Source organism: Macaca mulatta, chromosome 1 (genome assembly GCF_049350105.2).
Source record: "Macaca mulatta isolate MMU2019108-1 chromosome 1, T2T-MMU8v2.0, whole genome shotgun sequence".
NCBI classification, from domain to species: domain Eukaryota; kingdom Metazoa; phylum Chordata; class Mammalia; order Primates; family Cercopithecidae; genus Macaca; species Macaca mulatta.
In genome coordinates, this window is record NC_133406.1 from 198,179,657 (window position 1) to 198,203,637 (window position 23,981).

The 23,981-nt window shown below is 37.3% G+C and overlaps 1 protein-coding gene and 1 non-coding gene across 17 annotated transcripts in view; both read right to left on the reverse strand.

Annotated features, from left to right (window-relative positions):
* The window catches only part of CCDC30 (coiled-coil domain containing 30), a 192,114-nt gene that overhangs the window by 72,430 nt on the left and 95,703 nt on the right, over nucleotides 1-23,981 (reverse strand). For all 16 annotated transcript variants that reach the window (XM_077961360.1, XM_028835131.2, XM_077961314.1 and 13 more), the window contains 3 exons: nucleotides 16,662-16,841; nucleotides 5,964-6,173; nucleotides 2,282-2,436 (listed from right to left, as the gene is read on the reverse strand). In XM_077961360.1, the coding sequence (XP_077817486.1) occupies nucleotides 2,282-2,436; nucleotides 5,964-6,173; nucleotides 16,662-16,841 (545 nt within the window). The remainder of the gene's footprint in view (nucleotides 1-2,281; nucleotides 2,437-5,963; nucleotides 6,174-16,661; nucleotides 16,842-23,981) is intronic.
* On the reverse strand, nucleotides 14,003-14,105 carry LOC114674800 (U6 spliceosomal RNA). The gene has a single exon (XR_003725905.1). It is a non-coding gene; the product is annotated as a U6 spliceosomal RNA (small nuclear RNA).

Sequence of the window (23,981 nt, forward strand, 5' to 3'; positions counted from 1 at the left end):
CAGCCATATAGACTGCATAACCAGTACCCACAAGTGCATAAGACCAAGTCCCTGTAATAAGGCTTTTATTAAATACATATTCCTAATGGTTCTATTTCCTCGGAGAAGTGCTTATTATTTATCAGGATATATATTATGTCACTGAAATAGAAGAAACTGGGAAAAATCTAAATGTTCAACAATAAAGGATTTATTAAATAAATTGTGACATATCATTAAAATAATATTCTAGAAGAAAATTTAATGTCAGATAAACAGATCATATATTTTAAGTGAAAAAGTAGGTTACAATCTAACTATTTAAATGAGGGTTACTTTCTTCTAGATTATGAAACAATATACACTATAGAGTCCCCTTTTGGTAGAAGAATTTCCCTATATATTTTATTTGCCTACACTTAGTTCAAATAGTGCATACATATTTCTTCTTAGCAAATCTTCACAAAAGATGTATAGAACTGGCATTACAATTCCCACTTTAGAGATAAGGACACTAAGCAAGAACAAACATCAAATTTAATTTATGGTGAAACTAAGGTGGAAGAATGCTGAAGTCATTGATGCTTTAATGAAAAGTTTAAAGAGACAATAGCCCAAAGAAATCAGCAGTTTACTAATGGATAAGTCATTTTAAGAAGGGATGAGATGATGTTGAAGATGAGGCCCACAGTGGCAGACCATCCACACCAATTTACAAGGAAAAAAAATTTTTTGTACCCTAATCAAAGACTGATGATTAGCAGCAGAAATACTAGCCAATATCATAGATATCTCAAATGATTAGCAGCAGAAATACTAGCCAATATCATAGATATCTCAATTGATTCAGCTTACCACAATTCTGACAGAGAAATTAAAGTTTAGCAAACTTTCCACTTGATGGGTGCCAAAACTGTTGCATTCAAATTAGCTACAGACAGGAGCAAAGCTTTTCATGGGAATTTTACACAAGGGGGATGAAGATCCTGAAGCATTTCTTTGAAGAATTGTAACAGGAGAAGAAACATGACTTTACCAATATGATACTGAAGACAAAGCACAATCAAAGAAATGGCTACCAAGAGGAGGAAGCAGTCCAGTCACAGCAAAAGTGGACCAGTCAAGAGCAGAGGTCATGCCAACAGTTTTTGTGATGCTCAAAGGATTTTGCTTATTGACTTTCTAGAAAGCCAAATGATAACCTGCTTATTATGATAGTGTTTTGAGAAAGGTAGCCAAAGCTTTATTTTAAAAAATGCCTGGGAAAGCTTCACCAGAGTCCTTCTCTACCATGACAATGCTCCTGCTCATTCCCCTCATCAAATAAGGGCAATTTTCCAAGAGTTTTGATGGGAAATTATTAGGCATCCACCTTACAGTCCTGATTTGGCTCCTTCTGACTTCTTTTTGTTTCCCAATCTTAAAAAATATGTAAAGGTACCCATTTCTCTTTGGTTAATAATGTGTGAAAGACTGCAATGACAGGGTTAAACTCCTAGGATTCTCACTCAGTTCTTTAGGGATGGACTAAATGGTGTGCATCATCACTTACAAAAGTGCCTTCACCTTGACGGAGCTTATGTTGAGAAATAAAGTTGTTTTTTGAGACAGGGTCTCATTCTGCAACCCAGTCTGGAGTGCAGTATTTCAATCATGGCTCACTTGCAGACTCAAACTCCTGGGCTCAAGTGATCCTCCTGCCTCAGCCTCCTGAGTAGCTGGGATTACAGAAGTGCACTGTCATGACTGGATAATAATAATTATTATTATTATTTTGGTAGAGACGAGGACTCACTATGTTGCTCAGGCTGGTCTCAAACTCCTGGGATCAGCATCCCAAAGTGCTGGGATTACAGGTGTGAGCCACTGCACCTGGCCAATATATTTTTTATTTTATCTTTCAATTCAGTTGTTCCACAAACTCTCTGAAGTTCCCTTGTACAAAATATCAACTTCATTGTAGTTTGAATTTTGTCAGACTATGTCTCAGAGCAAATTCCACAGTATTTCATAGGCAAGTCAGTCAAGAATATTTACTGTTACCACTAGGTGTGTCCCAGAACCAGAAGAAATAATCTCTGCCTTTAAAAATCTCACACTCTAGCGCCAGAGGTAAACTAGAAAATAAACAATTAGAATACAGTGTGGTAAGTGCAATACATCAGGAATTGTGTGTGGCTGAGTTTACTTCAGTGGGGACAGAGCAGAAATACTCTCTGATATTCTGTTAGAGTAAATTGATATTGCTGTTAACTCAGTCATGGCTAAACCCACAGGAAACTGAGATCTCTGCTCCTCTTACCTCTTCTGTTGTTCTTCTTGATATTGTTGCTTTACTTTAGCTTCATTTTCTGTTGCTTCTTTTATCTTTTCCTCTAGCTGCTGCTTCTCTGAAATACAAGTGTCTGTGAGACAGACTTTATGAGCATGTTCTAATTTCCGCTGCAGGTCCAAAATCTTGAATGAAAAAAAGTTTACAAGTAAAGCATTAAGAAGAGTGTGATCTTTTTTCAAATTAGGGGAATAACACATAAATAGTAAACATAGCAGTGCTGACATATTAATCTGACCTGAAGTAAAAAGAGTAGCTAGATTTAATTTTAAAATAGTTTAATTTTTGCAGTATGTAATGCATTCATATAATTCAATGTGTGTGTATAAAAGAAGCTACAGGCCAGACATGCTGGTTCATGCCTGTAATCCCAGAACTGTGGGAGGCCAAGCTGGGTGAATCACTTAAGCTTCAGGAGTTCGAGATCACCCTGGGCAACATGGTAAAACCCCATATCTACAAAAAAATACAAAAATTAGCCGGGCATGGTGGTGAGTACCTGCAGTCTCAGCTACTCAGGAGGCTGAGGTGGCGGAAATCACCTGAGCCCAGGGAAGCTGAGGCTACAGTGAGCCAATGATTGTGCCACTGCACTCCAGCCTGGGTGACAGAGTGACAGAGTGAGACCCAGTCTCAAAAAAAAAAAAAAAAAAAAAAAAAGAAGCTATATAGTGAAAAGTCTCCTTCCCATCCCTGTCCTACTTCCTCCAAATTTTCCTCCACCGAATAGGCAACCATGGTTTTTAATTTCTTATGTACCCCTCCAGAGATTTATTTATGCATATATAAACATATACTATATAGTTATCCCCCATACATATAAATTTTACACAAACGATAAATACTATACCATATATAATTAGGCACCTTACTTTTTTATAGCAATACACATTTGGTCATTTTTCCATATTATATGCACATATTGAGTTGTCTTCTGTTTCATAGTTGCATACCACTCCACTGTAAGGGTATACCATAACTTATTTAACCAGTGCCCTACTGGTGAACATTTAAGCTGATTCCAATCTTTTGCTATTATAAACAATACTATTACAAACAATGTCTGCAGATTAAATTATGAGGTGTAGATTTACTAGGGCAAAGGTTATGAGCATTTGCTTGTTTGATAGATGATGCCAAACTGCCTCCAGAGGTATTAGGCCAATTTATACTCCCAACAGCATTGTGTGAGTGCACCTAGTTTCTCCACAGTGTGGCTAGATTCATGAATAACACTGCAAAACAAAATAGAAGTCTCTTATAAACCAAGCACCTATTAGCATATTGCTTAGCATCAATAATAGGTTTTTTAATGCTCTGGCAGAACTAAAAATATGATTTATGAATTTGAAAGAGAGACCCTATATTTTAGAGTTTATATGTTAGATTTAACATATCATTTAAAAACATTTTTTTCTTGCCTTTTTCATGTAGCAGCAAAAAACCCCCAATTTTTTAAAAGATAAATTTCCTTTACACTTAGTTACTTATTTTTATAAACCCTTGTGTCACCTTAAATTGTGCCTGGTACATAGTAGGTGCTCAATAAATATTTGTTGAATGAATAGATTTTAGCAGGATAGCTATTATCCCTCTAACGTATTTCTGACCCAACAAGGAATCCTTTAGAATGGCTTGGCATCACATTTCCCATAAATATTCTGTGAATGCCAGTGGGTGGCACTCATTTTCTAAGAGAGGGGCTTTCTGCATCAATCCCAAGCCCCTGCACCTAGGTCTCTGCACAGCCCACACAGCATGAGAGAGGAGAAGATGCAGAATGATTCAAGGGGAATGGCAGTAGGCAGCCAGCCATCTGAGGCCAGTTCAAGTTCCTTGGAACTGTTCTATTTAGTTCTGTCTAGGGAGAATTCTTACTTAAGGAATTCAGTACTAATTCCACAGACAAAAGCATCCCCTCTCTGGCTTCTCTGTCAAGGATACATCCAAACTTCTGAACCTGCCACATAATTTAAGAAAGGGAACATTTCCAATACTTTTGAAGCCCATTCTGTGACCCTCTTCGATTATCCCTCTTCCCTCCCCACCAGAGAAAACCAATATCCTGAATTTTGTGTTAATCACATCCTTGCTGTTTCTTTTTAATAATCTCTCTATATATATAGATGAGATTTTTTTTTTTTTTTTTTGAGATGGGGTGTTGCTATATCGCCCAGGTGATCCTCCTGCCTTAGCCTCCAGAGTAGCTGGTACCACATGCATGCACCACTATGCCCAGCTAACTTATTTATTTTTGTAGAGATAGGGTCTCACTATGTTACTCAGGCTGGTCTTGGACTTTGGGCTCAACTGATGCTCCCATCTCATCGTCCCAAAGTGCTGGGATTACAAGTATGAGCCACCATGCTAATAGTCCTTCCTTCCTTCCCTCCCTCCCTCCCTCCCTCCTTCCTTCCCTCCTTCCCTCCTTCCCTCCTTCCCTCCTTCCCTCCTTCCCTCCTTCCCTCCTTCCCTCCCTCCTTCCCTCCTTCCCTCCTTCCCTCCTTCCCTCCTTCCTTCCTTCCTTCCTTCCTTCCTTCCTTCCTTCCTTCCTTCCTTCCTTCCTTCCTTCCTTCCTTCTCTCTCTCTCTTTTTGAGACAGAGTTTCACTCTTGTCACCCAGGCTGGAGTGCAATGGTGTGATCTCAGCTCACTGCAACCTCCCACTCCCAGGTTCAAACAATTCTCCTGCCTCAGCCTCCGGAGTAGTTGGGGTTCAAGGCGTGTGCCACCACACCTGGCTAATTTTTGTATTATTAGTAGAGACGGTGTTTCACCATGTTGGCCAGGCTGGTCTCAAACTCCTGACCTCACGTGATCCACCCACCTTGGCCTCCCAAAGTGCTGGGATTACAGGTATGAGCCACTGTGTCTGGCCATTCACCTCTCCTGGTCATTCGCCTTGCCTCGCCTCTCCTTTCCTCTCTTAAAAATAAGTTAATTTAGCCAGTCTTAGTTTAACTCTTTAACTTAGATTTTTTTAGTTTAATTCAGATTGCTGTCATCTACTTTTTGATGTTGGCTTCATATTATATGGTTTGACGAAATTATGTTTTAATCCAATTTAATTCTCAAACTTGCACATCAAAATGTACAACTGTTACACACTACTGCCACCTAGTGTTGGGCAATCTAAAATGAAGTGACAATATTTCAAAATGGTTCATTTCACAACACAAATCCCTCTACAAAATTACAAAATATGTTTGATGTGATGAATACGATAATTACCCTGATATGATCACTATACATTATATCTATTTAAACATCACTATGTACCCCATGAACATGTACAATTGTCAATGAAAAAAAAACAAAATTTACATTAACAGCCAATTCAAATGAAAGAATAAGTGTTCTCAAATGTGAAAATATAAAACAAAAGCCATATGGGATCAGTCAGTTCTTTAAGTTCATGCTATAGCTTTAATACAACTGACCTTTTTAAGTCCATGAAGTTTTTTACAAATACACAAGAATCCCTAAAATTGTAGGAACAGGTGAAATCAAAACAGAAGAAAACATGGGAGAGAAAAAAAATCTCAGAATTCTATCAAGTCTGCAACATATTTATTTCTTAAAATCCTCAGGGAAATGAGATTTCAGTAGTGGTATTCAGTGTATGCTATTTATTAAGCATGAGGATCATTACCTTTTCCTCCGCATCAGCAACTTTAGATTTCTCCTGAGCCAGCTTTTCCTGTAGGTTATTCTGTGATTTAATGCTCTGAGTCTGTTTAAGTACTTCCAACTCCAGTTCCTTGATTTTCTGCTGACTCTGCTTACACTCTGCCGTGAGTGAAGAGCACATCTTTGTACTCTCTAATAACTTCTGTTGGGCATGCTTTAGCTCAATCTTTATCTAGAGGTAGAGAATAAGTAAGAGTAATACAAATAAGTGTGGAATGAACGTGAACTAGAATAAGCAGCTTTCAAAGGAGTATAGTCCCCTAAAAGCCAACAAATACCAGTGTCACATGGCTGAGTACCTCTTTAGAGCTGCCATGTGTTAGTAAGAGGTTCCAAAGTTTAGTCAGATGGCAGCTAAACAAAGGAATTTTCCTGAGTTTCTATATATGCATGGTCTAAATGTTTTCCATCCTTTCTTCAATCTAGTCCAAACTGGCTTTCATCCCCACTACCCCAGTGAAACTTTCTGCCAAGGGTACTAACTCTTCATTGCCAAAATAAATCCAATGGACAAGTGACTTCTCAGTAGCATTCTGTGATACCAAACTTTGCTGGTTTTCACTTAGCTCTCTGCTGTTCTTTCTTGGTCTTCTTTGTAGACTCTTCCAATGCTACCCAACATGTGAGTATTATTGGACTCTTCTAGGCCTAGAAAGTGGATGATTTGCTATCCATTTCTATAATTTGAAATGCCATTTTATGCCAATACTTGCCAAAATGAAACTCCTTGATTCTGCCCATATCTCCAAAGTCTTTTTTTCTCTCTTTTCCCAATTTCAGTAAATAATGCCACCATCCAAACTTTTGTGCAGGTCAGTAATCCCTGAGTCTTCCTTTTCCATTATGAACCAATTCCAATCATTTAGCACATGCTGTCACTCTATCCCCACAATACACCTTGCATTAATCCATTTGTGTCTTTTTTTTGGCACTAACCTAGTCTGGGGCATCATCTCTAGCCTGGGCCATAGCAACTGCCTCTGCACTGGTCCTGCCACTTCCATTTTTACTCTCTTCTAATCTATCCTCTAACGCTGTGGCCAAATTTTCTTTTAAAAACACAAATTGAACTACCTGACAACCCTGCTTAGAATCTTTCAGTGGTCCCTCACTCCAGATCCCACCAGCTTGCCTGGCTTTGTACGCTCTGGCCCTTGTCTATCTCTTTAAATCCATCTTGTTATTTCTCCTTCTCCCACTGTAACTCCTGTCACATTGGTTTGTATTAAGAGTTTCCAATACACCAAACTTTTTCCACACCTCCCTCTGCCAGAAGTGCTTTCCCTTTTCCCTTCTCATTGTATGGTTGCCTGCGTATTCTTCAGGTCTTAGCTTAAATGCCACTTTGCAGGGGGCAATTTTCAGAATCATTTAATCTGAAATGTCCTTACTCATCACTGTACCACATTTGCTTCATTCATCAAACATATCATGATGTATAATTAAGTATGCATTTATATACCTGTTTATGTCCCCTTTCCCACTTTAAATTCCAAGAAAGCAGAGATTAGGTTTTTAATTCATTTCTTAATACCAAGGCCTATCAAAGAACCAGAGAGTAGGTGATTAATCAATTATTTACTGAGCAAGTAAATGAATGATATTCTAAAAAATATCAGAACGTAGTGAATGTATACACTGGGCAGGGAAGGCTCATAGACAAAAGTGGTGAGAGAATTTACTTTGTTTTAATGGTAGATAGAATTCCCTGGTCTCAAAGCTTTTCAACTGAATTAATAGGGATGATAGCTATAATGTCCTTCATCTGTGCTTTCTCTATATTAACCAATCAGATTATATAAAGTGAATCTAAAAGTTAATTGTGTTCAACCTCTTTGAGCATCAGTTTCTTCATCTGTAATATGGGGATAATAACTACTTACCTCATAGGATAGTTGTGAGGCGGCATTAAATGAGACAAAGCAATTAAAGCCTCAAGAATAGAGCCAGACACATAGGAAACACCTAACAAAAGTTAAGTGTTCCTATTCAATAATTGCTTTTAGACAATCTGCTGCATTTGAAATACAGAGCCGAGGCATATACTAATATTACTACTTGACATTTGTTAGGCTTTCACATCTATGAAGTGGCTGGGATTGGTATTTTAGCCCATTTTAGAGATAAAAAACTGAATCTCAAATAATTGCCAGATGATAGAACCAAGGTCTGAATATAGATTTTCTGATTCTAATTCAGTACTCTACACTACATTTACTCTAAACTGTGAAATATATGTATTTATTATTTATCTAAAAAGAATACATTAGAGTGGATCAACAAGCTAAAATTTGGTTCTTTGAAAAGTCTAATAAAATAAATATACTTCCAGTGAGACTGATCAAAGAAAAAGCAACAAGAAAAAAGTAACTAGTATTATAAAAGTGAAATGACCATCATTATATATTTCTCTTCTTTTTTTCAAAAGCTACCTCTGTTAAAATATATATATATTTTAAAAAGAAGACAAGATGAATAAATTTCTGTAAAACTTTAAATAATTTAAATGAAATGGAAACTTTTTTAGAAAAATAAAATATAACAAAGTTGATGCAAAAAAATAAGAACTTGACTTCTCATAACTATTAAAGAAATGGAACTAGAAATTGAAAACCTACCCAAAAGAAAGCAAAATCAGAAGGCTTTAGGGATGAGTTTTTTGCAATAATTTGAGAAGAAATCATTGTAACTTAATACAAACTTTTCCAGAAGACAGAAAAAGACGGTATATTACCCATTTTATTTTAAGAGGCTAGGATAACCTTGATATCAAAATCTGACAAAGGCATTGCAAGGAAGTGACAGACTAGTCTTACTCCTGAGGAAAGTTGCAAAAATCCCAAAGACATATTAGCAAGCCAAATCCAGCACTGTAGGAAAAGAATGATAATTTATGATGAAGTTAGGTTTATCCCAGAAATGCAAAATTGGATTAACATTAGAAAATCAGTCAAAGTAATTCAGCATATTAACAGACTAAATTTTTTTAAAAACCTTCTCAAAATATTCAGAAAAAAATTTATGACATTCAACATGTATTTGTCATAAAACATTGAACAAACTAATGCTAGAAAGCAATTTCCTTAATGTAATAAATAATATCTATTTTTATTTATTTTTCTTTCTTTCTAAAGTACATTTGGATAAAATATCTATTTTTAAAAAGCAATAAAAACATACTAAATGGTGAAATTTGAGAGCTTTTCCTTTGAGACTGGGAATTAGAAAAGGATGCCTACTGTCACCAGTTCTATTCAGCACTGTGCTAGCCAGTAAACAGAACAAGAAAAAAGAATGAAGGGTTTAACATATGAAAAGGAAGAAAGAAAATTGTCTTTAAATGATATGATTACTTGCTAGAAAATCCAAAATAACATATACATACATTGTAAGAATAAAAAAGTATGGGAAAGTTTTTATTAGAAAATGATTAAGTGAATTTTTATACATTGGGAAATAATTAGAAAATGAACATTTTTAAAGTTACCATTTATAACAGTATGGAAAATATCAGCACCTGTGAATATGTCTAACAAAAGATATATAAGAAAATTTAAATATTGAGAGAAATTAAAAACCTAAATACACACACTCTCTTCTTAGAGGATTCAATCTTGCAAAGATTTAAATTCTGCCCAAATTGACCTATAGAGTCAATGTAATTCCAAGTGAAATCCCAAAAGGTTGTGTGTCAATATACATGTGTGCTACATGAGTTCATGTGAGTATTTGTGTTTAGCTTAACAAACTGATTATAAAACTTATATAGGAACCCCAAAGTCCAGGAATAGCCCAGATACCCCAGAAAATAAGAACAAGGTAAAAAGACTTGCTCTATCAAATGTTAATATTTATATAAAGCTAAAATAATCATGATAGCATAGTATTGGCACAAGGGCAGACAAATAAACAATGGAGCAGAATAGGGAGCTCAAAAATATACCACAATAGGCTGGGCACGGTGGCTCACGCCTGTAATCCCACACTTTGGGAGGCTGAGGTGGGCAGATCACCTGAAGTCAGGAGTTCGAGGCCAGCCTGGCCAATATGGTGAAACCCCATATCTACTAAAAGTACAAAAAAATTAGCCAGGCATAGTGGTGTGTGCCTGTAATCCCAGCTATTTGGGAGGCCAAGGCAGGAGAACTGCTTGAACCCAGGAGGCAGATGTTGCAGTGGGCCAAAATCATGCCACTGTACTCCAGTCTGTGTGACAGAGTGAGACTCCATCTCAAAAACAAATACATACATACATACATACATAAATATTAATGTAGTATAGCTTTATGACTTTGAAGTAGTAAGATATTTATTAAATCAGACCCCAAAATCACTAGTTATAATGAAAAATAATGATTATTAAAATTCAAAACTTTGATTCATCAAAAGATATATAAGGAGAATGAAAATGCAAGTCACAGAGTCAATGTTTCTAATACATACCTGATAAAGGGTTAATGTATTTAAAAAGCCTCTATAAATTAATGAAAAAATTAAAATGAGAGAAACCCCAAACAAATATGAACAAAATCTTGAACAAGCACTTCACAAAATAGAAATTCAAATGCCAATTAAATGTATAAAAAGCTGCTCAAACTTGTTTGCAAACAGGCAAATGCACACTAAAACCACAAGGAACTCCTGCTATACATGTATACTAGGTTTGCAAAAATTTTAACGTCTGACAGTTCCAAGAGTTGGTGAGGATGTAGAGCAATGGGAACCTTCAGACACTGTTGGCAGAAGACTTTAGAAGGAGTTGAAGTAATACATATCCTACGATGAAATAATTCCACTCCCAATCTCTTCCTAGAGGAGTGTGTACTTATGGACATCAGGACACATGTGCATGAATGTTCATTGCAGCACTCTTTAAAAAGTAGAAACATTACTCAGTTCTATTCATATATCTTGCTACTCAGGAAAGAATCTGATATTCATTGACTGAACATATCTGAAATAATGTGCTGTTATACCCTCTGTTCAAAGGCAAAGCTCTTTCAGTAAAAGCTGCTCAAGTATGTAGAGTGCTTAGCTTATGAAACTTCATTTCCTCATTTTGCATTAATTTTTGAAGACCAGAAATGCCATTTCCAAAAATGTTAGTGGACACATAAAAATGGTCAAAGCTTTGTTAAACAGAATGAAATGAATGTATGTAGAAGTAAAGAAATTAAACCCTGGCCGGGCGTGGTGGCTCACGCCTGTAATCCCAGCACTTTGGGAGGCCGAGGTGGGCGGATCACGAGGTCAGGAGTTCGAGACCATCCTGGCTAACACGGTGAAACCCCGTCTCTACTAAAAAATACAAAATATTAGCCGGGCGCAGTGGCAGGTGCCTGTAGTCCCAGCTACACGGGAGGCTGAGGCAGGAGAATGGCATGAACCTAGGAGGCGGAGCTTGCAGTGAGCAGAGATCACACCACTGCACTCCAGCCTGGGCCACAGAGCCAGACTCCGTCTCAAAAAAAAAAAAAAAGAAAGAAATTAAACCCTAAGGGCAAAATGCCTTAATATCATTGGTGGATCAATGTAGGTCAACAGGAAAAAATGTAATAAGCTTATCTCATTGATGTTACCAAAAAGAAATTCTCAATCAAGGTTTAATACATTTCCTGTTTTTCCAGTAAAAATCCATTTCCCACCTTGCCATTCTAAAACAGCTCACCTTCTGTCTCATTTTTTTTTTCTCATTTTATTTTGGAGGGTTGGTACAACTTTTGAAATTTCAATGATAAGAACAAATCTTAGCTGTTGACTTCTTCTCAAAAGGCACTCTAACCTTTTAGAAAGCCTAGAAGTTTCATTTTTCAAGAATAATCTTATTATGAAAAAAGTAAGACACAGACAATGAATAGATAAGAAACAAATCAAAGAAAAAGAAGAAATCAAGTGTTCTGAAATATTCGGTAAATTGAGTTTGTTCAAGATTAAGAAACCTAAACTTCTCATTGTAAATAGAAAGGGTACAAGTCCTTTCATGATATATTGTCTATTTACTCTTGGGCCTGTGATCAGAGTCAACACTTAGGGTTTTGGTGATGCTGGTAATGATGAAATAAGACAACACTGGGGCAAACACTGTTACGGCCAATGACCTATGCATCCAAGGCAGCTTCTTCAGCTTCAAGTTGGGACAGTCAAGCACCAAGAAGAGGATCTACAACAGCGTCTTGGTATTGGTGGTAACAGAGCAGCAATCTGCCTGAGGCTCTGCAAGCCTATAACATTCTTTTTAACATCCCCAAGCTGGAAACATGTAAAATGTCCATAAGCCATAGAAAAAATAAATAACGTATGGCTTTTTTTTTTTTTTACAATAGAATACTAATATTGCAAAGAAAATGAATGAACAATGGCTATACACTATAACATGAATGAATCTTGCAGACAAAGTTATAAGGCAAACACAAGGTATAAATATTGATTATATTTTTGAAATATGAAAAATAGGGAAGACAACTATATTGTGTGGGATTATAAATAGTTGATAAAACTATAAAGTAAAGCAAGAGAGTTATTACCAAAATTAGTGGTTACTACTGGGGTGGTAAGGTGATGGGATTATGATGGGGACAAGGTGTGCAGGGGCCACTAGTGTGCTGGCATTGTTCTATTTCTTGTCCTGGGTAGTGTTTAGACGTCTATTTACTTTATGACAATTAGGTAAACTGTATGTTTTATGCATTTTCTAAGTGTTATATTTTATAATACAATGATTTAAAAAGCAATAAATTAGTATTTTGTTTTTTTTAAAAGAAAAAGTGATATTTTAATTTTTATTTATTTCTTTTTTCTTTTCTTTTTTTTTTTTTTGAGACAGGACCTCATTCTATTACCCAGGCTGGAGTGCAGTGGTGTGATCATAGCTCACTGCAGCTTCAAATCCCTGGGCTCAAGCAATCCTCTTGCCTTGGCCTCCCAAAGCCCTAGGACTGTAGGCTTGAGCCACTGCACCCAGTAAATATTTTTATTTATTTTTTAAATTTTTAATTAATTAATTAATTTTATTTTTAAATTATACTTTAAGTTATGGGATACATGTGCAGAATGTGCAGGTTTGTTACATATGTATGCATGTGCCATGTTGGTTTGCTGCACCCATCAACCTGTCATCTACATGGGGTATTTCACCTAATGCTATCCCTCCCCTTGTCCCCCACCCACTGACAGGCCCCGGTGTGTGATGTTCCCCTCCCTGTGCCCATGTGTTCTCATTGTTTAACTCTCACTTATGAGTGAGAACACGCAGTGTTTGGTTTTCTGTTCCTGTGTTAGTTTGCTGAGAATGATGGTTTCCAGTTTCATCCACGTCCCTGCAAAGGATATGAACTCATCCTTTTTTATGGCTGCACAGTATTCCATGGTGTATATGTGCCACATTTTATTTATCCAGTCTATCACTGATGGACATTTGGGTTGGTTCCAAGTCTTTGCTACTGTGAATAGTGCTGCAATAAACATACGTGTGCGTGTGTCTTTATAGTAGAATGATTTATAATCCTTTAGGTATATACCCAGTAATGGGATTGCTGGGTCAAATTGTATTTCTGGTTCTAGATCCTTGAGGAATCGCCACACTGTCTTCCACAATGGTTGAACTAGTTTATACTCACACCAACAGTGTAAAAGTGTTCCTATTTCTCCACATCCTCGCCAGCATCTGTTGTTTCCTGACTTTTTAATGATCACCATTCTAACTGGCATGAGATGGTATCTCACTGTGGTTTTGATTTGCATTTCTCTAATGACCAGTGATGATGAGCTTTTTTCATGTTTGCTGGCTGCATAAATGTCTTATTTTGAGAAGCGTCTGTTCATATCCGTCACCCACTTTTTGATGGGGTTGTTTTTTTCTTCTAAATGTTTTTAAGTTCCTTGTAGATTCTGGATATTAACCCTTTGTCAGATGGATAGATTGCAAAAATTTTCTCCCATTCTGTAGGTTGCCTGTTCACTCTGATGATAGTTTCTTTTGCTGTACAGAAGCTCTTTAGTTTAAAAAATATGGAATGCTTCACAAATTTGCGTGTCATCCTTGCGCAGGGGCCATGCTAATCTTCTCTATATCATTCCAGTTTTAGTATATGTGCTGCTGAAGCGAAATTTTTGTTTCTTAATCAGTCTCATAAGTAGGCCTAACAGTAGCTAGAGACTCAAGTTTGATAATTTGAATGGAATTTTTTTTTTTTTTTGAGACAGATTCTCGCTCTGTTGCCCAGGATGGACTGCAGTGGCCTGATCACGGCTCACTGCAACCTCTGCCTCCTGGGTTCAAGCAATTCTCATGTCTCAGTCTCCCGAGAAGCTGGGACTATAAGCATGTGCTACCATACCCGGCTAACTTTTTTTTTTTTTTTTTGTAATTTTTAGTAGAGATGGGGTTTCACCATGTTAGCCAGGCTGGTCTCAAACTCCTGAGCACTTTAAGTGATCTGCTCACCTCAGCCCTGCAAAGTGCTAGGATTATAGGTGTCAGCCACTGCACTGGCCTTGAGTAGATTTTTAAAAGTGAGTCCTAAGTTTGTAAAGCTGAGGTTCCAAAATGACCCAAATTGAGGAGGGGTATAATATGGAAAGATGTCTACACAGGAAAGAGAGGAACAGACTTGAGTTTAAGTTCTGACTACAATTTGTTAGCTTTGCAATTTTGAACAGTTTCCTCATCCATAAAGTGCTCACCCTTTAGGGTTGTGAGGCTGTTCATAAGAGACATAGTGAACAGGCTGGACCCAGTGGCTCACACCTGTAATCCCAGCACTTTGGGAAGCTAAGCCGGGAGGATCACCTGAGGTCAGGAGTTCAAGACCAGCCTGGCCAACATGGTGAAACCCTGCCTCTACTAAAAATACAAACATTATCTGGGTGTGGTGACATGTGCCTGTAATCCCAGCAACTCAGGAGGCTGAGGCAGGAGAATCTCTTGAACCTAGGAGGTGGAGCTTGCAGTGAGCAGAGATCACACCACTGCACTTCAGCATGGGCGACAGAGCGAGACTTCGTCTCAGAAACAAACAAACGAAAAGAGATAAAGTGGACAAACTTTCAATAAAGGATACTCATTATATATAACTTTCTTAGGTGCCTGGCCTAAGGAGCTAATCAAGAGGCTGATGTCTTATTCCTAAATGGCCAATAATTTGTCTCACCACAGAGATTAAAATAGATAAAAAACTTCTTTTTTTTTTTTTTTAATTTACTGCATGCTCTTTACAAACAGTGAAAAATAAAAATCTTCTCTTGTTACCAAGCTATCATTTATTCATCCCTGAAAGACTGTTCATTAATCCAATAAATATTTATAGGGTACCAATCATATGTAAGGCATTATAATCTGTGTAGTTATGGCCATTGTTCCTTAAGAAATATGTAGTATTGTTAGAATATGTTCCGAGTTGGACAGTTAAAATGATCTAAGAAATGCCCTTGAAGGGAAAGTGAAAGACTGTCTTATGAAAACATGTGATAAAGATTTAGAATTTAATTTAAAACTACAAAGGCTTGAAGGAATGTGAACAGTCTTCAAAAACTCATGAAGGGTGAGGACAGGGAAGAGATTTATTCAAATAATTCTGGAATACTAGAACTCCCTTAGAAGGCCTTCCTTGAAGTTTGGGATAAACGGATATTTGTTTTCCTCTATATCTCCCCTACTAGACTGTAAGCTCTTGAAAAGTAGGTACCTTTCTTATCCATGTTTATGTCACTTTTCAAATAAGATCATTTTATCCCGCTAGACCAGTGTGGGCAAACTTTTCTCATAAAGGGTCAGGTAGTAAATATTTTAGACCGTGTGGGTCACGTGGTTTCATCACAACTATCAAATCTGTTACTGTAGCACAAAAGCAGCCATAATATATAAACAGACAGATACGGCTGCCAATAAAACTTTATTTATAAAAACAGAAGGCAGACAGAATTTGACCTACATGCCAAAGTTTGCTGACCCCTGCACCATGGGTATAAGGATTGTGTCTATTGTGCCTACCATTAAACTCTCAGTGTCTATAAGATTGCACATGAATATTGAATGTTGAATTTTAGAACCTTCAATAGAGGCTTATAGAAACTAAGTCCTTAATATATATATTTACAGAATCGAACCATAATTAAGAGGAAGTACTATTTTACATGGAGATTAATTTTAAACATTTATGTGGTTCAAAAAATTTAGTTGAATCTGTGTATGGCAGTTCTACATAGATTATTTTTAAACAAGCATTTGGGAGATGTTGCCTTAACTATTTCATGCTGTTGTATTAGGAAGAACAACTTTGCTCTCCCATGGATTGTACCTTAGTGCAGTTGAGATCTGATTGAACCAATAATAATGGATACATCTAATAGGGATAAATAAGTCTAGTGATACACAGGGCAGGACAACCGGGGTTTAGGGCTCAGGTCACTGAAGTTTAGTAAGTACTAAAAATATTAGTGTTTTCAGAAGATTATGTAATGTAATGCCTTTTTCTATTTACAGGTTGATAATATACACATTCTTTCTTTGCAGGGAAAAGTTAAAGGAGGAAGTTACCAGATAGCTCACATTGTCCACACATTTGTGGAGCCTATCATGAATTATCAAGTAGAGGAACTTAAATTCGTTTATTCCCAGGGCCAACTGAAACCCTTCCATAAAGCATGTGCCCACAAAAGTTACCTTAATGTTTTCTTCCTGAAGTAAGCTATTATGTTGCTTTAAGTCCAAGTTCTTCCCTCGTTCATATCGAAGCTCATTTTCAGCTGAGTTGCATAGAATCTGGAGCCGATGCAAATTCTGGTGAAGTTGTTGTACTTCCCCTTGCTGGTTGTATTTTAGTTTATCTCCAGATGACGGATACTAAAGCAAACATTTTAAAAGAGAAAAAACAGACAATTGGAAAGAATATTGGTAAAACATAGGTTCAAGTTGTCAGAACCAGAATCGTCAGAATGTGATTATTCACATGTAAATGTTTTTGGAATTAGCTTATCTACAACAAACTACTCTTTTACATTTATGGATAGTTGATACATATTCATATAATACCTGTTATATTAGAGTGAAAATAACAATAAAATTATATTAACAAAAGCAGTAGGCACAGACAACTTACCTTATTTTTCATATCAATGATAGAAGCACAATTTTAGAGTAAAACACATTTAAAATGGGAAGTTCAAAGAGTCTATATGTTAAGAAGTAGAGTGTGAATGTGTGTGTGTGTGTGTCTGTGTGTGTGTGGTGTCCGTTGGCAAAAGGAAAGAGGAAACTTAGTAAGAGACCTTAAGTTTCTAGTCTTCCTCATCACTTTATTTCCCGATGATTCTTCTCCCATAAAACACATTATTTCAAGGCTGAATAATATTGCATCGTGTGCACACACACACACCACTTCTGCAGATCTCTCTTTGACACACTGGTTTCAAATCCCTTGGATATACACCTGGAAGTGGAATTGCTGGATCATATGGGTAGCTCTATGTTTAATTTTTTGAGGAACCTCCATACTGCTTTCCATATTGGCTGTACTAATTTACATTCCCACCCACAGTGTCAAAGTGTTCTATTTTTTCCATATCCTTGCCAACACTTACCTTTTGTCTTTTTGATAAAAGCCATTCTAATAGATGTGAGGTGATATTTCATTGTGGTTTTAATTTGCTTTCCCTAATAATTCACAACATTGAACATTTTTTCACATACCTGTTGGCCTTTTGTATGCCTTCTTTTGAGAAAAGTCTATTTGCATCTTTTGCCTATTTTTAAATTGGATTATTTGTTTTCTTGCTATTGAGTTGAGTTCCTTATATATTTTGGATATTAACCCCTTATCAGATGTATGATCTACAAATATTTTTGCCCATTCTGTAGGTTGTCTCTTTACTCTGTTGATTGTTTCCTTTGCTGTGCAGAAGCTTTTTAACTTGACACAACCCTATTTGTCTATTTTTGCTTTTAGAGTCACATCCAAAAATTCTTTGCAAAGAAAAATGCGAAACATTTTCCATAAGTGTCAATCAATGGATGAATGGAAAAGAAAATATAGTATACACACACACAACACACACATGTACAATGCAAAACTGTTCAGCCTTTATAAGGACAGAAATCCTGTCATTTGTCATAACATGAATGAACTTGGAGAGCATTATGCTAAGTGAAATAAGCCAGGCACAGAAAGACAAATACTGCATGATCTCACATATACGTGGACTCTAAAAAGTTGAACTCATAAAGCTGAACTCACAGAAGCAGCAAGTAGAATGGTGGTTGCGAGGCTGGGGAGGGGAGGCATGGAATGGGAAGATGCAGTCAAAGGGTGCAAAGTTTCAGATAGACAGGATAAATTTTGGATATGTATTATATAGCATAGTGACTATACTTAATAATAATGTGCTGTATACTTGAAAATTGTTAGAAGAGTAGATCTTAAATGTTCTCACCACAAAAAAGTATGTGAGATGATAGACATGTAACTTAGCTTGATTTAATCATTTCACAATGTATACATAAATCAAAACATCTGGTTGTACACGACAAATACACAACATTTGTCAATAATCCTGAATAGGCTGGGCATGGTGGCTCATGCCTGCAATCCCAGCACTTTGGGAGGCTGAGGTGGATGGATCACCTGAGGTCAGGAGTTCAAGACCAGCCTGGCCAACATGGTGAAACCCTTAGCTGGGCGTGGTGGCACGCACCAGTAGTCCCAGCTACTTGGGAGGCTGAGGCATGAGAATTGCTTGAACCCAGGGGGTTGCAGTGAGCCAAGATCATGCCATTGCACTTCAGTCTGAGTGACAGAGAGAGACTCTGTCTCAAAAAAAAACAAAAAAAATCCTGAACAAAGCTGTAAAAAAAGCACATGTATCAAACACCAGCAATACACTTTCCTATCAGGCTTCTCCAGTGAAATAAGAGAATAGTCATTTGGATTTTCTACAAAAGGTAGGCACAAGTAGGTATGCTGAATAGATAAACAATTCAATCTTATACAATTCAGTAGATAAGATATTCTTAGAGTTTCCTTAGTCCTGGTCCAGTATGCTCCTGTCTACAACTTTCTAAAAAGCCCATATCATTATTTTAGTTTTATCTTGCTTATGTCCCTAAAGTAACACAGAAGCCCTCAAGTCCTGTTAGCTCTTCAATTCCTACTTTGGTTTAGCTAGAAAGGCAATCTAAATACAATCTGCTTTTCTTTGAGCTGCAAGACTCTAAGATCCCTAGAAAAAAAAATCTTCAATGGGTTATAATGTAATTATGAATTTTTTTTTTTTTTTTGAGACAGAGTCTAGCTTTGTCGCCCAGGCTGGAGTGCAGTGGTGTGATCTCAGCTCACTGCAACCTCTGCCTCCTGGCTTCAAGCAATTCTCCTGCCTCAGCCTGTTGAGTAGCTGGGATTACAGATGCACGCTACCATGCCCAGCTAATGTTTGTATTTTCAGTAGAGATAGGGTTTCACCATGTTGGTCAGGCTGGTCTCCAACTTCTGACCTCATGTGATCCCCCTGCCTCAGCCTCCCAAAGTGCTGGAATTACAGGCATGAGCCACAGTGCCCAGCCACTTTTTTTTTTTTTTTTAACTTCTTCTAAAAAAATCCCCAGGATACATATGCAGAATGTGCAGGTTTGTTACATAGGTATACGTGTGCCATGGTGGTTTGCTGCACCTATTGACCCATCCTCTAAGTTCCCTCCCCTCACCCCCTACCCCCAACAGGTCCTGGTGTGTGTTGTTCCCCTCTCTGTGTCGATGTGTTCTCAATGTTCAACTCCCTCTCATGATTGAGAGAACATGTGGTGTTTGGTTTTCTGTTCCTGTGTTAGTTTGCTGAGGATGATGGCTTCCAGCTTCATCCATGTCCCTGCAAAGGACATGATCTCATTCCTTTTTATGGCTGCAAAGTATTCCATGGTGTATATGTACTATATTTCCTTTATCCAGTCTATCATTGATGAGCATTTGAGTTGGTTCCATGTCTTTGCTATTGTAAACAGTGCTGCAATAAACATACGTGTGCATATGTCTTTACAGTAAAATGATTTATATTTCTTTGGGTATATACCCAGTAATGGGATTGTTGGGTCAAATTGTATTTCTGCTTCTAGATCCTTGAGGAATTGCCATGCTGTCTTCCACAATGGTTGAACTAATTTACATTCCCATCAACAGTGTAAAAGCATTCCTATTTCTCCACAGCCTCACCAGCATCTATTGTTTCCTGACTTTTTAATAATCGCCACTCTGACTGGCATGAGATAGTATCTCATTTTGGTTTTGATTTGCATTTCTCTGATGATCAGTGATGTTGAGCTGTTTTTCATATGTTTGTTGGCCATGTAAATGTCTTCTTTTGAGAAGTGTCTGTTCATATCCTTCACCCACTTTTTGATGGGGTTGTTTTTTCTTGTAAATATGTTTAAGTTCCTTGTAAATTCTGGATATTAGACCTTTGTCAGATAGGTAGATTGCAAAACTTTTCTCCCTTTCTGTAGGTTGCCTGTTCACTCTAATGATAGTTTCTTTTGCTGTGCAGAAGCTCTTTAGTTTAATTAGATCTCATTTGTCAATTTTGGCTTTTGTTGCAATTGCTTTTGGCATTTTTGTCATGAAGTCTTTGCCCATGGCTATGTCCTGAATAGTATTGCCTAGGTTTTCTTCTAGGGTTATTGTGGTTTTGAGTTTTACATTTAAGTCTTTAATCCATCTTGAGTTAATTTTTGTTTAAGGTACAGGGAAGGGGTTCAGTTTCATTTTTCTGCATATGGCTAGCCAGTTTTCCCAGCACCATTTACTGAATAGGCGATCCTTTCCCCATTGCTTGTTTTTGTCAGGTTTGTCAAAGATAAGATGGTTGTAGATGGGTGGTGTTATTTCTGAGGTCTCTATTCTGCTCCATTGGTCTATATTTCTGTTTTGGTACCAGTACCATGCTGTTTTGGTTACTGTAGCCTTGTAGTATAGTTTGAAGTCAGGTGGCGTGATGCCTCCAGTTTTGTTCTTTTTGCTTAGGATTGTCTTGGCTATATGGGGTCTTCTTTGATTCCATATGAAATTTAAAATAGTTTTTTTTCTAACTCTGTGAAGAATATCAATGGTAGTTTGATGGGAATAGCATTGCATCTATAAATTACTTTGGTCAGTATGGCCATTTTCATGATATTGATTCTTGCTATCCATTAGGATGGAAAGTTTTTCCATTTGTTTGTGTCCTCTCTTATTTCCTTGAGTGGTGGTTTGTAGTTCTCCTTGAAGAGGTCCTTCACATCCCTTGTTAGCTGTATTCCTAGGTATTCTCTTTGTAGTGATTGTGAGTGGGAGTTCATTCATGATTTGACTCTCTGCTTGCCTATTGTTGGTGTAAAGGAATGCTTGTGATTTTTGCACGTTGATTTTGTATCCTGAGACTGCTGAAGTTGCTTATCAGTTCAAGAAGTTTTTGGGCTAAGATGATGGGTTTTTCTAAATATAAAATCATGTCATCTACAGAGATAACTTGACTTCCTCTCTTTCTATCTGAATACCCTTTATTTCTTTCTCTTGCCTGACTGCCCTGGCCAGAACTTCCAATACTATATTGAATAGGTGTGGTGAGAGAGGGCATCCTTGTCTTGTACTGGTTTTCAAAGGGAATGCTTCCAGCTTTTGCCCATTCAATATTATATTGGCTGTGAGTTGGTCATAAATAGCTCTTTATTATTTTGAGATATGTTCCATCAATACCTAGGTTATGGAGAGTTTTTAACATGAAGGGATGTTGAATTTTATCAAAGGCCTTTTCTGCATCTATTGAGATAATCATGTGTTTTTGTCTTTGGTTCTGTTTATGTGATGGATTATATTTATTCATTTGTGTATGTTGAACCAGCCTTGCATCCCAGAGATGAAGCTGACTTAATTGTGGTGGATAAGTTTTTTGATGTGCTGCTGGATTCGGTTTGCCAGTATTTTATTAAGGATTTTTGCATCGATGTCATCAGGGATATTGGCCTGAAGTTTTCTTGTTTTGTTGTGTCTCTTCAGGATTTTGGTATCAGAATGATGCTGGCTTCATAAAATGAGTTAGGGAGGAGTCCCTCCTTTTCAATTGTTTGGAATCGTTTCAGAAGGAATGGTACCAGCTCCTTTTTGTATTTCTGGCAGAGTTCAGCTGTGAATCTGTTTGGTCCTGGGCTCTTTTTTTTTTGGTAGACTATTAATTACTGCCTCAATTTCAGAGCTTGTTATTGGTCTATTCAGGGATTCAACTTCTTCCTGGTTTAGTCTTGGTAGGGTGTATGCGACCAGGAATTTATCCATTTCTTCTAGATTTTCTAGTTTATTTGCATAGAGGTGTTTATAGTATTCTCTGATGGTAGTTTGTATTTCTGTGGGGTCAATGGTGATTTGATGCTTATCTCCCTTCTTCTTTATTAGTCTAGCTAGTGCTCTATCTATTTTGTTAATTTTTTCAAAAAACCAACTCCTGGATTGGGTACAGTGGCTCACGCCTGTACTAACAGCACTTGGGAGGCCAAGGTGGGCGGATCACGAGGTCAGGAGTTTGAGACCAGCCTGACCAGCATGATGAAACTCTCTCTACTAAAAATACAAAAAATTAGCCAGGCATGGTGGTGCGTGCCTATAATCCCAGCTACTTGGGAGACTGAGGCAGGAGAATCACTTGAACTCAGGAGGCAGAGGTTGCAGTGAGCTGAGATCATGCTACTGCACTCCAACCTGGGCGATATAGCAAGACTCTGACTCAAAAACAACAACAACAACAACAGCTCCAGGATTCGCTGATTTTTTGGAGAGTTTTTCATGTTTCTAGCTCCTTCAACTCTTCTTTTATCTTAGTTATTTCTTGTCTTCTGCTAGCTTTTGGATTAGTTTGCTCTTGCCTCTCTAGCTCTTTTAATTGTGATGTTAGGGTGTCGATTTGAGATCTTTCTAGCCTTCTTATGTGGGCATTTAGTGGTATAAATTTCTCTCTTACCACTGCTTTAGCTGTGTCCCAGAGATTCTGGTACATTGTCTCTTTGTTCTCATTGGTTTCAAACAACTTCTTGATTTCTGCTTTAATTTCATTATTTACCAAGGAGTCATTCAGGAGCAGGTTGTTCAATTTCCATGAAATTGTGTGGTTTTGAGTAAGTTTCTTAATCCTGAGTTCTAATTTGATTGCACTGTGGTCTCAGAGACCGTTTGTTATGATTTCAGTTCTTCTGCATTTGCTGAGGAGTGTTTTACTTCCAATTATGTGGTCGATTTTAGAGTAAGTGCTATGTGGCACTGAAAAGAATGTATATTCTGTTGATTTGGGGTAGAAAGTTCTGTAGACATCTACTAGGTCCATTAGATCCAGAGCGGAGTTCAAGTTCTGAATATCCTTGTTAATTTTCTGTCTCATGGATCTGTCTAATACTGATAGTGGGGTGTTAAAGTCTCCCACTATTATTGTGTGGGAGTCTAAGTCTCTTTGTAGGTCTCTAAGAACTTGTTTTATGATTCTGAGTGCTCCTGTATTGGTTGCGTATATATTTAAAATAGTTAGCTCTTCTTGTTGAATTGTTCCCTTTACCATTATGTAATGCCCTCCTTTTTCTTTTTTTGATCTTTGTTGGTTTAAAGTCTGTTTTGTCAGAGACAAGGATTGCAATCCCTGCTTTTTCTGGCTTTCCATTTGCTTTGTATATTTCCTCCCTCCCTTTATTTTGAGCCTGTGTATGTCTTTGCATGTAAGGTGGGTCTCCTGAACATAGCACACCAATGGGTCTTGACTCCTTATCCAATTTGCCAGTCTGTGTCTGTTAACTGGGGCATTTAGCCCATTTACATTTAAGGTTAGTATTGTTATGTGTGAATCTCATCCTGTTATCATGATGCTATTTGATTATTTTGTGCACTAGTTGATACAGTTTCTTCATAGTGTCATTGGTCTTTATATTTTGGTGTGTTTTTGCAGTGGCTGGTACCGGTTTTTCCTTTTCATATTTAGTGCTTCTTTC